Consider the following 14,554-nt stretch of genomic DNA (forward strand, 5'->3'; position numbering starts at 1 on the left):
CAAAAAGTTTCTGATACTTTGCTATGGCAGCTATAGGAAACTAATTATTGTTTAATAAAATGAAAATGTGCAAACAGCATTATATCACCAAACTTTCCAATATGATAGACATTGAAGACAATGGGAAATTAAAATGCACACAAGAGTTTTGACACAGAATGAAACATGATGACAACTAAAAATGCACACTATATGTTAAGTGAAAAAGCAAATAAACCTGCAGTTTTAAATTTTGGGGGGAGTAGAGAGGTGACACACACACATACACACAATACCTCATGCTTGTATATGCCCAGGTAATGTAAGGCAACAAACACACACATATATCCCAATTCTTTCTAGCAATTACTTCTTGGGAAAGGGTGACCTCTTCTCCTTGTAAGAAATGGATTTTTTAACTCACACAATTCGGCACTTTTGAAAAGTGATTTGCTTTTGCTTAAACTTTTAAAAATGCAAAATTAAAAGAAACTACCATTTCTAAGGTAATCAGATATCACTTGATTTTTTAAGAGTACATACAGTTAAACCTGAGTAATTTATTTTTTTTAAATTCCTCACTTTGGTAGTTCAAAAAACAATGTATGAATTACTAAATTACAAGGGCATATCTACCATCCAATTTCCAAAAGTTACCATGACCTTATATTTCGGAGTCCATATCAAACACAGGCTGTTCCCAAAAATCGCAAGCAAATAAGATTTTTCTTTTCTTTTCTTTTTTTTTTTTTTTTTTTTTGAGACAGAGTCTCACTCTGTCACCAGGTGCCAGGCTGGGGTGCAGTGGCACAATCTCGGCTCATTGCAACCTCTGCCTCCCGGGTTCAAGCAATTCTCCTGCCTCAGCCTCCCGAGTAGCTGGGACTACAGGCGCACACCACCATGCCCAGCTAATTTATATATATATATATTTTTTTTTTTTTAATAGAGAAGGGGTTTCACCATGTTGGCCAGGATGGTCTCAATCTCTTGACCTTGTGATCCGCCCTCCTCAGCCTCCCAAAGTGCTGGGATTACAGGCTTGAGTCACCGCACCTGGCCGAAAATAAGATTTTTCAAACACCATTCCATTTGCATCAGGCATATAATTCCAGTGTTTTACAAGTGTTTTATTATTAAATTTCATTTCTCAACTAGGCCACACCTACTTAATCCAGCCTTCTCTATCAATATCCAGTAACATTTGCAGAAGGCCTTGTTAACTTTGATGTCAACCAAAAATGTACCCAAATATCCTAACTCTCTTTAACAATCTGCTCTAGATTTATCATCTACACATTTATCTAAACTCAACTGAAGTTTACATGAGGAAGGTGCATCTTAAAATGACAGAGCAGGGACATCCCCTTTTCCGCAAAACAGGATATAATGTTTAGAAGGTTTCAGACTTAATGGCCTTGAGAGATGACGCTTTGTAGAGGGGAACACCTCTACTTTTTATCATTGTGAAACCTGAATCTGTGAAATGCCTAGCAATAGCATCACCAACTAGCCACTCAATAAATGTCAGACTCTGATGTAAGTTCCTTGGAAAAGCTAAAATTACAGAAGTCACATTCAACTTTACAAGTCAGTGAAGATGAACTAAGTCATCATTAACATAAAATGACAAGAACATCACAGTAGGGTATTGGCACTGAAATGGTGGTATAATTACATACCAGTTTCAGATATGAAAAGGAAAGACAGTAGACTATTAAAGCAACTAACATCTGGGTTGAAAATGTGTAACAGAAGAGAGGCTTCATAGATACAAGGAAATAACAACCTGAAACAGCGGAACAGTGGGGAACACTTGTCAGAAGCAGTAACCTGACCAAAGGCATCTGTGCAGTCTTTAAAGAATGAAAATACCCCCTTAAATATATACCATGATATGTATCCATTATTCCTCAATAAAGCTGGAAAAACTCAATAAACAGAGAACAAAAAAGGTGACAGATTTCACTTACATATTTTTAGTTAAAAAGAGCAACATAATGACTCCAACTAAGACAATGACACAAATATCCAATTTTTATCAGGCTAAGGCTTGATTTGTATAGTGAGAAAACAACCGGAAGTGAGTCCTTTTAGCTTTTCATTTGCAAAGTTAAGTCAAGGCCTCCGTTTTAACAAGTCACGTGACAATGACAGGTCCTTGTTCAGCAGGGTGTCCTGTGGAGGAGATATTGAAAAATTCCTCAAATTGAAAAAATGCGGAAAAACAAATGAAACTAACCAATAAAGTTAAAAAAAAAAAAGTGAACTGTCTTTTAAAAAAAATATGTAACAGAAGACAACAAAAAGATTCTAATTTGCCCAGCAGAACCAAAAGCACAATATTTTTGGTTGTATTTTTGATCAGTTACATCTAGTTTTGAGCCTTTGATGTTTCAAATTTGTTCCGAATTTTGTCCACCTTTACATAAAAACCCTGACTACATCAGCCTGAAGAAATTATCAGCATTAAACCTCTAGGTCCATCAAATAACAAACAGTGAAACCACTTGATTCCTATTCCTCACCGGTTCTTAAAAGAACCAAAGAGGCCGGGCGCGGTGGCTCAAGCCTGTAATCCCAGCACTTTGGGAGGCCGAGGCAGGTGGATCACGAGGTCAAGAGATCGAGACCATCCTGGTCAACATGGTGAAACCCCGTCTCTACTAAAACTACAAAAAATTAGCTGGGCATGGTGGTGCGTGCTGTAGTCCCAGCTACTCAGGAGACTGAGGCAGAAGAATTGCCTGAACCCAGGAGGCGGAGGTTGCAGTGAGCCGAGGTCGCGCCATTGCACTCCAGCCTGGGTAACAAGAGCGAAACTCCGTCTCAAAAAAAAAAAAAAAAAAAAAAAAAAAAAAAAAAAACACCAAAGTATCATGTTTCCTTTTTTTTTTTTTTTTTCTTCAATCTTAAGTTCCAGGGCACATGTGCAGGATACGCAGGTTTGTTACACAGGTAAACGGTGCCATGGTGATTTGCTACACAGCTCAACCCATCTCCCCGGTTTAAGCCCAGCATCCATCAACTATTCTTCCTGATGGTCTCCCTCCAGCCATCCTACCCCCAGGTCCCAACATGCGGTGTTCTCCTCCACAAAGCGTCATCTCTCAAGGCCATTAAGTCTGAAACCGTCTTTTGTGGAAAAGAGGATGCCCCTGCTCTATTATTTTAAGACACGCCTTTCTCATGAAAACTTCAAAGTCCCAGCTACTACCCTCATGGTACCACCTTAATCATCCTGCATATGAGTATCTTCATCCTGCATATGAGTATCTACATTAAGCAAATTAAACAACCAGGGAACCTTTGCAACACCAGCAAAGAAAAACTGTGAAACAATATTCTAGAGAAATGGTAGAAATAATTTCTTCAAAGTTATAACAGCTAGATTTTTGGACTAAGATAATCACATACAAAGCAGAATAAATGTTCATCTACAAAAATCTCAAATTATAAATGTATTTTCCATTTCAAAGAACACAAGCCTTTTATTTTATTGTCTCCTTACCCCTACAACTTAAGTACTTTATGGCTTATTTTACTTGTGCCCAGACGGGCTCTAATTTTGAAAGTCTCTTTTCAGGGATCCCTGAAAAACCCAGGTAGACGAATACTATAGAAATCAAGGCAATTTATTCACTGTAATTTTAGACCTTAAAAGAAATGTTACTAGAAGGGAACTGCAGAGTTTACTGACATCAGAGGTTAACTACAGGCCAGGTGCGGTGGTTCACGCCTGTAATCCCAGCATTTTGGGAGGCTGGGTGGATTGCTTGAGCTCAGGAGTTTGAGACAGGCCTGGGCAATGTGGCGAAACCTTGTCTCTATAAAAAACTTATTAAAAAGAAAAATTAGCTGGGCACAGTGCTGTGTGCCTAGAGTCCCAGATAGCTTGAGCACAGGAGGCAGAGGTTTCAAGGAGGCGAGATTGTGTCACTGCACTCCACTCTGGGCGACAGAGCAAGGTTCTGTCTCAAAAAAAAAAAAAAAAAAAAAAAAAGACAGCTACTTTATGAACTATAAATTCTTAACACAGTAAAAAGATTTTAAGGGTAATCTAAAACTATGCTTCATAGATTAAAATACTCATGTTCAAACTTCGAAATAGCTATACTGTGTCAAAGGTAACTTGTGAGCCCTGTTATAACTCCTACAGTCTCACAGTATCTTAATGCGCTTTCTCCATCCTTTCCTTAACAGGGCATGGAGTCTTACCAATAATGACCATTTAAGGGTGACGTTAATACGTGTTTATAGTACAAAGGACGTTCACGTGTCATCTCATCTGTTCTAATGGGTAAATTATTATTTCATAACTGAAACCAGTTATATGGCCTACCCAAGTGAAAATAACTGGTGAGGGAAGTGGGACTCAAAGTCACACACAGAGACATGCAGCTGAAAAGTCAGAAATAAAAATTCCCAATTCTTGTTTGAAAAGGAATAATATTGTCTCAACCATCAAACCTGCAACACATTGGCCCACAGATGTCATAATGAGTTTGGATGTCTAGAAATTTGGACCCCATCCCTAGTTGCTGCAGGGTTGACTTTAAGCTTCCTTTCCATTTTGTGAAAATGTGGCTAATATTACCTAACTTTTCCTAACTCTGAACAGATACAGAAAGACTAACAACAACAAAATAAATTATTTTGAAATATCTCAAAAAAAAAATCTATTGTTAATTTTCTTAGGTGTGACAATATTGTGTTATTGTTAAAGAGACTGTCCTTTCATTTTAAGTAGGTTTCTTATTAAGCAATATTTTGTTTTTTATCCAATCTGATAGTTCCTTTAATATAATGCAGGTAAGTTTGATCCATTTGGATTACGATTAATGAACTAGAGCTTATTTCTTCCACCTGTGTTTTCTATCATTCTTTTCCATTTTGTTTTTCCTACTTTCCTTCTCTCAGAGTTTGAATGGTAATGTTTAAATGTCTGCTGGCATGGAAGAAAGAAAATTCACTCCTTGTGTGAATATTTATCCTTAATTTTTTAACATGTATATACAACCCTATATTTTCCAACAGTGATTGTTTAGATGGTTCTTAAACAAGGAGGCCCTGGCCGGGCGCGGTGGCTCAAGCCTGTAATCCCAGCACTTTGGGAGGCCAAGGCAGGTGGATCACGAGGTCAAGAGATCAAGACCATCCTGGTCAACATGGTGAAACCCCGTCTCTACTAAAAATACAAAAAATTAGCTGGGCATGGTGGCGCGTGCCTGTAATCCCAGCTACTGAGGAGGCTGAGGCAGGAGAATTGCCTGAACCCAGGAGGCGGAGGTTGCGGTGAGCCGAGGTCGCGCCATTGCACTCCAGCCTGGGTAACAAGAGCAAAACTCCGACTCAAAAAAAAAAAAAACAAAAAAAAAACAAAAACAAGGAGGCCCTTAACAAGTTTTAACAGCCCACTGAATTGTCCTTCTACCCCATCCATCGTTTTGTTGTCATTTTATCTTAAAAAAAAGAAACAAGCAAATTTTGAACAATCAATGTAATTCAATTTAGCATATTTTTACCAACTCCATTGCTTCCTATATGCTCATGACTGTCCTCTGGACTTACATTTCCTCAGGCCAAACACTTTAATGATTATTTTAATGCAAATCAATAGTTGGTAAACTTGGTATTTCTTTAAATATACCCACTTCCTACTCTCCAGCCTTACTGTTCACAAGACCCGCTTTCATGCCAAACCACTACAGAGCCTAAGAGTAACACATTATTTACTTATATCTGGTATCCCATCCCTCCATGTCCACATAATAAAGGCCATTCATTTTGCAAAGTTCAACTCTCTTTTAAGCTTCTTCCTGAAGCCCTCTTCTTTTCTCTCCCAGAGAAATAACCACCTTCTCTTTCACATATAATTACCATTACTTATAGCAATAAGAAAAACATCTCATTGTGTGCATTTGTCTTACATGTTCATCCTCTACAATGCTGTAAGTAGAGCTGGTTTCCAATCTTTTTCTTATCAGGGGACACAGAGAAAATAGTATATATAGAGCTCACAGGGATACGGAGGTGGCCAGGTGCAATGGCTCACACCTGTAATCTGAGCACCGTGGGAGGTAAAGGCAAGAGGATAGTTTAAACATAGGAGACAGCCTGAGCAATAGAGCAAGACTCTGTCTACAAAAATAAATAAATAAAGATACAGCTAAGTCTGCTCTCACCAGAATGGAACTGGCTAAGTGCCTCTGATCAACCCAGATACCTCCAGGCTGTCCAGGGGTCAAGAGGATTACTTCCTCAGCACAACTATAACCCACTCAGGACATACTGAATGTAATTCTGAAGTTCCACACTGAAGTTACATAAGACCAGAGTTTGTCATAGTCATCTTCATATTCTCAGAACCCACATGCAGCTTGATTTAATGCAGGTCTCCATGAACCCTTCCTCAAAGTACTTAGGAAAAAGCACTTTTTACCCCCAAAAATGGGGGGAAAAAACCACCATCAGGCAGAGGCTTACTAGGTCACTAAAATAAAACGCACTAAAATAAAATCAAAGACAACAGTACTCTAACTCCATCAATATTATGATTTAAACCCCTATTTACAAATAGAGAATGCATGGATGATTACCTATGAAGCATTTCAGTAAGAACATCTGTCAGTTATCACTGAAATAAACATCTACTTCTTGTTTTAAGTTGGAAATAAATTTTGATTGGTAGGTAGCTCTGGACATGTAGATCACTACAGATAAATAAACCAAGCTTATACATCTCTTCTTTAGACATAACACACTGTTTAGAAGAAGCTGATGGTCCTTCTTACAGAGAAGCAGCAGAAAAGCATGAGCCAGGAAACAGAGAAGGCTATATAGCACCTCATACAATGGAGCTCTACATTAAATTTCTTACACTTTACACTATCACAAAGTCTTCTTGAGTTTTGCTGTGAAAAAGCAAAGACTTAGTAGTTTTTCTTCCAAAATAAATGTATATAAACTGCCACTCTAACCTCCTAGTACGACTTCTGCACATATCAAATGATCAAATGTTATATATAAGTATTTTCAACAATACTGGGCCTCCAATTGAGAGTTTTCAGTTCAGCAAGCATAACTCTTCATAATACAACCCTTCACTTACCATTTTCTCCCAACACCTCAAAGTACGGTGTATGTACGTAAATATCCCTCTTCCAGACTACGAGATTGGGACAGCAGGTTTTAGACAAGATATCTAATACCAGGGTGGGTAAGTGCACTGTAAGCCAACAAGAGATGTTATTCTCTTGTTATGCTTCCTAAAGGATAGAGTATAAGAAAATTAAATATAATAATATGGCCTCAGTAAACAGGAAAATCTGCAAGGACATAAGTCCTGAAGCTAACCTGAATACACACACCTCGTTCTGGTAATGACAAAAAGCAGTGTGCCTTTTTTTTTTTTTTTTTTTTTTTTTTTTTTAGTATAAAATAAGACAGATTTTTCTTCTAAAGGTATAAGGTTGATGCAAAAGTAATTGCAGCTTTTGACATTCCCAACTTACCTAAACTTATAAATATGTTTGAGAATGTCACAAATTAGACCAGTAATTTTTACTCCCAGACAAAAGAAACAAATTCTTCTAGAAACTGTTCAAAATACAGCAAGAGGACAATCTACTTTCCTAGCTTTCATATAATCAATTAATCCACCTTATTTCAAAATAAATTAGTGCTTTCTCAGGGGTGCATACTACTAATAAACTAACATTTCTTATGAAGAAAAGGAACTGACAATTGTTATTTCACAAAACAAATTCCCATTTTGGTTAGCATATGTTGAGCTAACAGATTAATCAGTAGTGCCAATGAATACTTTTTACCTCTGGGAGGGGAGCAAATCATGTTAGAAGGGTAATAGTAACAGCCAACACGACACAGTGGTCACCATGGGCCAGGCACTGGTCAACAACCCGATGAACTCGATGTTATCTTACTCTCATTTTACAGGTACAGAAAAGTAAAACTTGTCCAAGATCATACTCATAACTAAAGAAATAAATGTGGAATCTCAAAAAAATTCAAATCATTTTTCTTTTTTGTGGTATTGGCAAAGAAAAAAGTGTCAAAAATTAATAAATAGCTTTGTGGATTATTGGCCTGTTGGTGACTAAAATGGCGATATCAGTAACCTCCAGTAAATGGTTTTAAAGGAAGAAAAATATATTTAGACTGTAAAAACTAGGAAACTAAGTGAAATTCATGCTTAATTATATCTCATTCTATGCTTTTTGTATTAGTAAAACATAATTAAGAACTCCCAAAATGTTCTAGAAATGGGCTACAGAGCAAAAAAAAATTAATTTTTTTAAAAAGAGCTCCCAAAATGATGAAAATGACACCAATAATCATTTATAAACTATCAAAGAATCAGAATTTTAGATCTAGAAGGAGACAAGCATATAAGGAATATCTATTAAAGGGTGTCTAGTCCAATCCCTTTATTTCACAGAAGAGAAAAATTACCTCAAAGTTTTAAGAAACTTTCCCATACATACAAATCTAAATGTCAAAATGTGGACCAGAATTTATCTTCTATCAAATATACAATAAAATATCATATTAAATTTCTGAAACAGGGCTACTAAAAGGGAAACCAAAACAAAATTAATTATTTAAATCTAAAAACGTTTCTGGAAAAGAAATATACATAGTATACAAATGCCTGAATGATACTTCCTAAGACAATAAAAGTTCCGGAAGAGCTAGAATAAACATGGGTTTAAAGGCAGGAAGAAAGGAATTTGGTAAACGACAAAAAGGAGGCAGATTCAATTTAGGGGGACTTGGTCAGAAGTCTAGAATCAAAACAACAAGAATGTGACAACATCTGGCTGAAACTGGCCAACATGGATCATGGTAGGGTAGATAATTAACCTACTTTGAGACCTATTAGCCACTTATTAGCGAAAGGTGAAAGGAGAAAGCCACCACAAGGTAAGCAAAGCCATATGATATAAAATAAGACCACATTATTTATACACACGCCACATAATTGAATATGGTATTTAAAACTAGCGTTTTTAAGCATATTAAAAATTTCAGACCCTAACAAGTCTTATCTTTGTAATAACTAAGTGCCTAAGATTAAACCATCACCTCTTATAAAATTCCATTTCTACTAACTATATTACTTTACCCTCTAATAATCATTAAATATATAACCTGTCAACGACCTAGTCCCCTACCACTATGCTTTACTGGGCTAATCTCAACACCTCATCATTTTCTAACATTAAACTCTTCATGTTCATCCTAAAATTGGGCAAATTTTATAACATGATAATCATTTATGGAAAAACAATATAAAATTATATCTAGGGAATATAACTTGAGTTTTTTAAAAAGTCAAAGAAAATATGCCCTGTAAGGTAAAATAACTGATCTTCCTTTCGCTTTCTTAGAGTTTTTATATTTTCCAGATTTTCTATGGGAATGTATCATTTTTAATGTCTAAGGTTTAAAATGTATTTTAGACAAATTCAAAAGATCAGTGGGCTTAAATAAAACTTCTATAATACTTCTTCTAAATGTTCTCTCTCCACCAAGCTCAAACATTCCTTTGACCAAACATTTATGTAATAGAAGATTCCTTATTTTTGATGTTGTCTTAAAAAAAAAAAAAACAGGCTTAGGAAGCTTATGTTTTGTTCCCTCTTAAATTAACACAGCAAAAATTAGACAAGTAAAACACGGCTACTCACATTTAAATGCTCCTATCAGGAAAGTACTATTTTACTAACAAAATATTCATGTAAAAATAAGAAGGATTTTATTAATAAAAGAACTATATCCACCCTATTTCGTGAGAAGGAAAAAGGAATTTTATTATTTACTATAATATAAAGAGGAGGCTTACACACACACACTCCCAACAAAGCATGGGATTTGAGGCTCGCCCCACCTTGCCTTTATTTCTGTAGTAAGGATAAACTGCGCTGACCACACATACTGTTATTTGGATCCCAGTGAGACTGAGGCAGTAAGAATAGGCAAACATTTTTCCATATATGTCCTTTCTGATTTACATATTTAAAAAAAAACTTTGTTATTAAAACAGAACAAACAAACAAAAAAAGACAGCCAGCTTTACCTGTGCCTTTTCTTCAGCAAGTAAAGTTTACCATGCTCCGTGTGCTGGGCGAGGCACAGGCTTTCTCAGAAGCAAAGCCCATCGGACTCTCCTAGAATCTTCCTTACAGCTTTGGCCATATTACCACCATGTTCTAATGGATCTAATCTCAAGCCCTTGTAAACGACGGTGGGCAAGCAGCCAGGCCATGCCACCCCATGATCTAACTCTACCCACCCTCTGCACCAACTTCTCCTTTGTCCAGTCCCACTCCCGACAACGCCTTCCTAACTATGACTCCTACAACTCAAATAGTAAGAGAGAATAATGATCAGAGGCAGAGCTAACATTTATGGAGCTAACAGCAAGCAGTGCCTGCCTCCATGCAAACAACAGCCATGACGGACCACCCGGATTAGCCACCTCAACTGCAAAACAGAGCCCTTCTACGACTATTCTGTCACTTTTCCCATTATTTCACACTTATTAAGTATAATATTAGTTATCAGATATATAGGTACTCTGTGCCAGGCCCTGAAGTCTGAAACTACTTCAAAGTCAAAATAAACACCATGTGATAATGAAAATGTATTATTTCACAAACAAATTAAAAAGAGGTATTTCAAGAGGTACCCTTGAAAATGTACTCATTGCAATCTAAACATAATCTATGAAAAACAAATTTTACTAATTTTCACATGTAAGCAGAACACTAGTTATCTAAAATACGACACAGCTGAAGAAAACTGTTATTAACAGTTACTTAACCCAATTAAGGTATTGCAGGTGTGTCCAGGTACCTTATTTTGACAAATGAAAAAATCATGTACACTTCAGTATTTATAGAATGATATTTCAACTCATCCTAAATGTTTTCACAGCTGCTGATTTTCTGAGAAGTACTCTGTTTAAGTCTAGCCCATCTTCTCTCCACCATTCCACACACACACCCAGTATCATCCCTGCTCCACCTGAACACTTTTATGCTGAATGCAGAACCTAGTACTCCAGATCAAACTGTAGAAGTAAATGTAAATGACAGTCCTTCCCCTTCAAGGCCGTCATAACTGAGTAAGAGTTCAAAGAAAAATATACTACACAGTTTAAATATAATAGGTGCTACTGACATTTCAAAAATGGCATGAAGTTGTATGAGGGGGATGGAGGGTTGGGTTGGAGAGGGGTAGGATTATTCAAGTAAAGCTCCCTGCTTAAGAGGTACACATACTCGAAATAAAAGGAGGATGGGGGGTAGGGTGGAGGAAGCATTCCAAGCCTAGCAAAAACGGCACCAACAAAGCTAAAGAGGTATCTTTGCTTTTCAACTTTGTGATTCTGAAGAGGACAGATAGCATTTTCTTTAAAGAATAAGACTGCACACTACTTTGAGATATTTAGCACTATTTGGGGGTACATTAGAATGTATTCAAATACGAATAAAGACACACCCAATTTTAATAGTACCTTTCGAACAATCTCATTTGGCCAGGCACTTTCTGTATTTGCCAACAATACACACACCCCACCTGTAATTAATGCATCTGTGTGGAAGCCCTAGAAAGAGCTCCCGAGTTTGACATCCTTGAGATCAGAATCCCACTTACTAAGTGTGCGACGCTGGCAAATCCCTGTGTCTCACTGTCCTAATGTGATTACAGCACACATTTATTAATATACTAATTTAAATGCTGTTTGTGTCCATGAAGAAGAATGTAAACACCATGAAAGCGGGGACTATCCTGACCACTGCGGCATCCCCAGCACCCAGCTCCGCCTCTAGCACTTGGTAGCTGCTAAACGTATACTTGATGTACAGTACTTGAGTGAATGAATAAAAGTATCACACCACTCCTGAAATCCCAGTCTTTGACAGTGAACTGTGACCATTACAATGTGTGTAGCTCAGCAATCTGCTATCACTGTAAAAGACCTAATTATCGCATTTCTTTTGAAACTGAGTAAGATAATAATTGGCGTTATCTAAAAATAATTAGCCCAAACAATTCTTGAAAATCACTTTAAAATAGTCCATTTAATACCAATGCGTTCCTAAAATGTAAACTCTGAGAAAGAACAACCATCCAGTTGGGAAATGGAGTCTTCAATATGATTTCTTAAATACTGTCTATTTTTATGTCTACCTGATTTCAGCCATTTTTTGTACTGTTCCTCAGCATGCAGTACAGAATCTGCTTTTAAAGCATCTTTCCGATCTGATTCACCACTCCTTAAAGAAAAATATATACAACGGACCATCCTTAGATGGAAAATTGCTTGAGGCTCTCCTATATGAAATCGGTTGCATAAATAGGGCCAGAGAGGCATCAAACACAAGCTTTCAGAAGTCTTTAATAACAACCAATAGGTCCACGTTGCAAAGAACAACTTTTTTAGGTGATGACTCATAAATTACGATCCCTACATATAAGCTCACGAGGCGCTAATTAAACGAATTTGTCTCATCATGTGGAAAACTGTGGTCCTTCTGGCCAAGCACAAAACACCAAGTTTTAAACGCGCCCACGTTTTGCTTAATTCGGGACTTCCAGCGAGGATTAGCGCTTTTCCTTTATAGTCTATTTAAGCGCCCTAAGAAAACAAATATCGCCTTGGCAGGCGGTTCCCGCACACAGACAGACGTGGCTTCACCACATACAGATGTGTCTGGTGGGCCGAAGTAAACAAATGACAGGAAAGCTAATGCTTTTCAAGATTAACGTGCATTCCCACAGACAAGACTGCCACCTGGACACACGGCTGGAAACGAGAGCTCGTGCCTCTCCAAGAAGAAAATGGAGAGAATTTCAACAGCACTTATTTAAAGTTTCCATCTTTACACACGCCCCTTTCCCCCAACGCGGGGTCGGGGACTCGGGCCGGCCAGCGGCGCGAGGAAATCTGCACTTGACTTCCGTCCTCTCCCGGGCGGGAAAGAGCGCAGCCCGCCCCGGCAAAGACCCTTCCTTCCTGCCTGCCGACCCCCACCCCGCCCGGGGACACTTCCCTCTCGGCGCGCAGCCAGGAGGAAATGGAGCCCGCGCGGCTCCGCAGCTCCGCACCCCCTCCCCGGCGACCCTGGCCCAGGGCCGCGCTCTGGCTCCCGCGCGCCCACCCGCTGCCCCGCCACAGGCCAGGCGCGCTTCGGCCCTCGGCCCGGCGCGGACACCAGCAGTTCGGTCGCGGGCTCCTGGAGGCCAGTGCCCGCCCCTCGCCGTGTCCCGCACGGTCGCCCCCTCACCGCCACCCTCGCGCAGCCCCGGCCCGCCAGGCGGCGCCCCCTCCCCGGCCGCCTTGGCCGCTCACCCCCGCGCTCCCCGCCTGAGCGCCGTCCAACCGCCCCCACCCGGGCCGCCCGCACGCCCCTGCGCTAGGCCCCGCCGGCGGCCACGAGGAGAAACGGGTCCAGCGCCGTCCGCCCGCCCGAGAGGTCCCGGCTGCCCCTGCCGCCCGCCAGCTGCACCTACCATGGTACAGATGGAGGCGAATTTGGAGACTGTCATTAGGATTTCCATCCGCCCAGCGCCATCTTCCACCCAATCACAGCGGCTGCGGCGGGCGGGGAAGGAGGGGAGCCGGGCCGCCCGCTCGCACCGCAGCCCGCGGGCGGACCCCGAGCCGCCGCGGACCCACGCACCGAGCCCGCTGGGCCGCCGCTGCCGTCGTCGCCGCCGGCGCTCAGGCACTCCCGGCCTCGGGCCCCAGCTCCCCGCCTGCCGGCCGCCGGCCCGCCCCCGGCTCCGCCCCGGCGCAGGGCGCAGCCGCTGCCTCCGGGCCCGCGCCTGCCCGCGAAGCCGCCTGCCGCCCACCCCGCCCAGCGCGCAGGGGAGCGGGCTCCGCCGAGGCCCTAATGCCCGGCCTGCCAGGCAGCAGCGCGGCCCGGCGGCGCAGCCCCGCCCACCCCTCAGCGGCCCGGGAGCGCGAGCAGGGGAACTCCTGCCCGGCCCCACCCCGCGCGAGGCCGAGGGCGGGACCGAGGGCGGGCACTGTCTCCTGCCCGCGTCCCTGCGGTCCTAGTGCCGGGGGTCTGGAGCCCCCTTGTAGGAAGAGGGGTGGCAGGGAGGCGCGGAGGCGGCGGCGGCTGCGGCGACCTGGGAGAACCCAGGAGGGGTCGGACTGCGACACACACCGCGGGCGAGGCGATGGCAATCCCCCGCTGCCTAAACAGAAAACGGAGGCGATAATCTGGGTAACTTCGTGCGGAGTGGGAGGAAACATGCTCTGCACAGTTAAGATAACCCGGGTATGCGTCCCAAGCACTTGGTTTGTTTCTTTTTACGTATATTGGATGAATCAATGGAGTCAAACACAACTTAGAAAAAGACAAAATAATTAAATAAAAATGAAGAGGCAAAGAACAAATTACACGTTTAACTCTTTGAATTAAGAAGAAAGATAAGTAATGGGAGAAGGGGGGAGAGCAACGAATCCTGTCGGCCTGTTGGCCATAAATTTAGAATAGGCTTCTAGATATCTGCACATTGTGCTGCAGAATAG

The 14,554-nt window shown here is 41.0% G+C and overlaps 1 protein-coding gene across 2 annotated transcripts in view; it reads right to left on the bottom strand.

The window, feature by feature from the left end:
• Positions 1-13,821, bottom strand: part of USP12 (ubiquitin specific peptidase 12) — a 103,795-nt gene extending 89,974 nt beyond the window's left edge. For both annotated transcript variants that reach the window (XM_032294370.1, XM_032294369.1), the window contains exon 1: positions 13,525-13,821. In XM_032294370.1, coding sequence (XP_032150261.1) covers positions 13,525-13,572 — 48 coding nt within the window. In that variant the 5' untranslated portion in view covers positions 13,573-13,821. The remainder of the gene's footprint in view (positions 1-13,524) is intronic.
• Positions 13,822-14,554: the final 733 nt, after the last annotated feature.

This window comes from Sapajus apella, unplaced genomic scaffold, assembly GCF_009761245.1.
Source record: "Sapajus apella isolate SASKATOON/1434 unplaced genomic scaffold, GSC_monkey_1.0 scaffold32, whole genome shotgun sequence".
NCBI classification, from domain to species: Eukaryota; Metazoa; Chordata; class Mammalia; order Primates; family Cebidae; genus Sapajus; species Sapajus apella.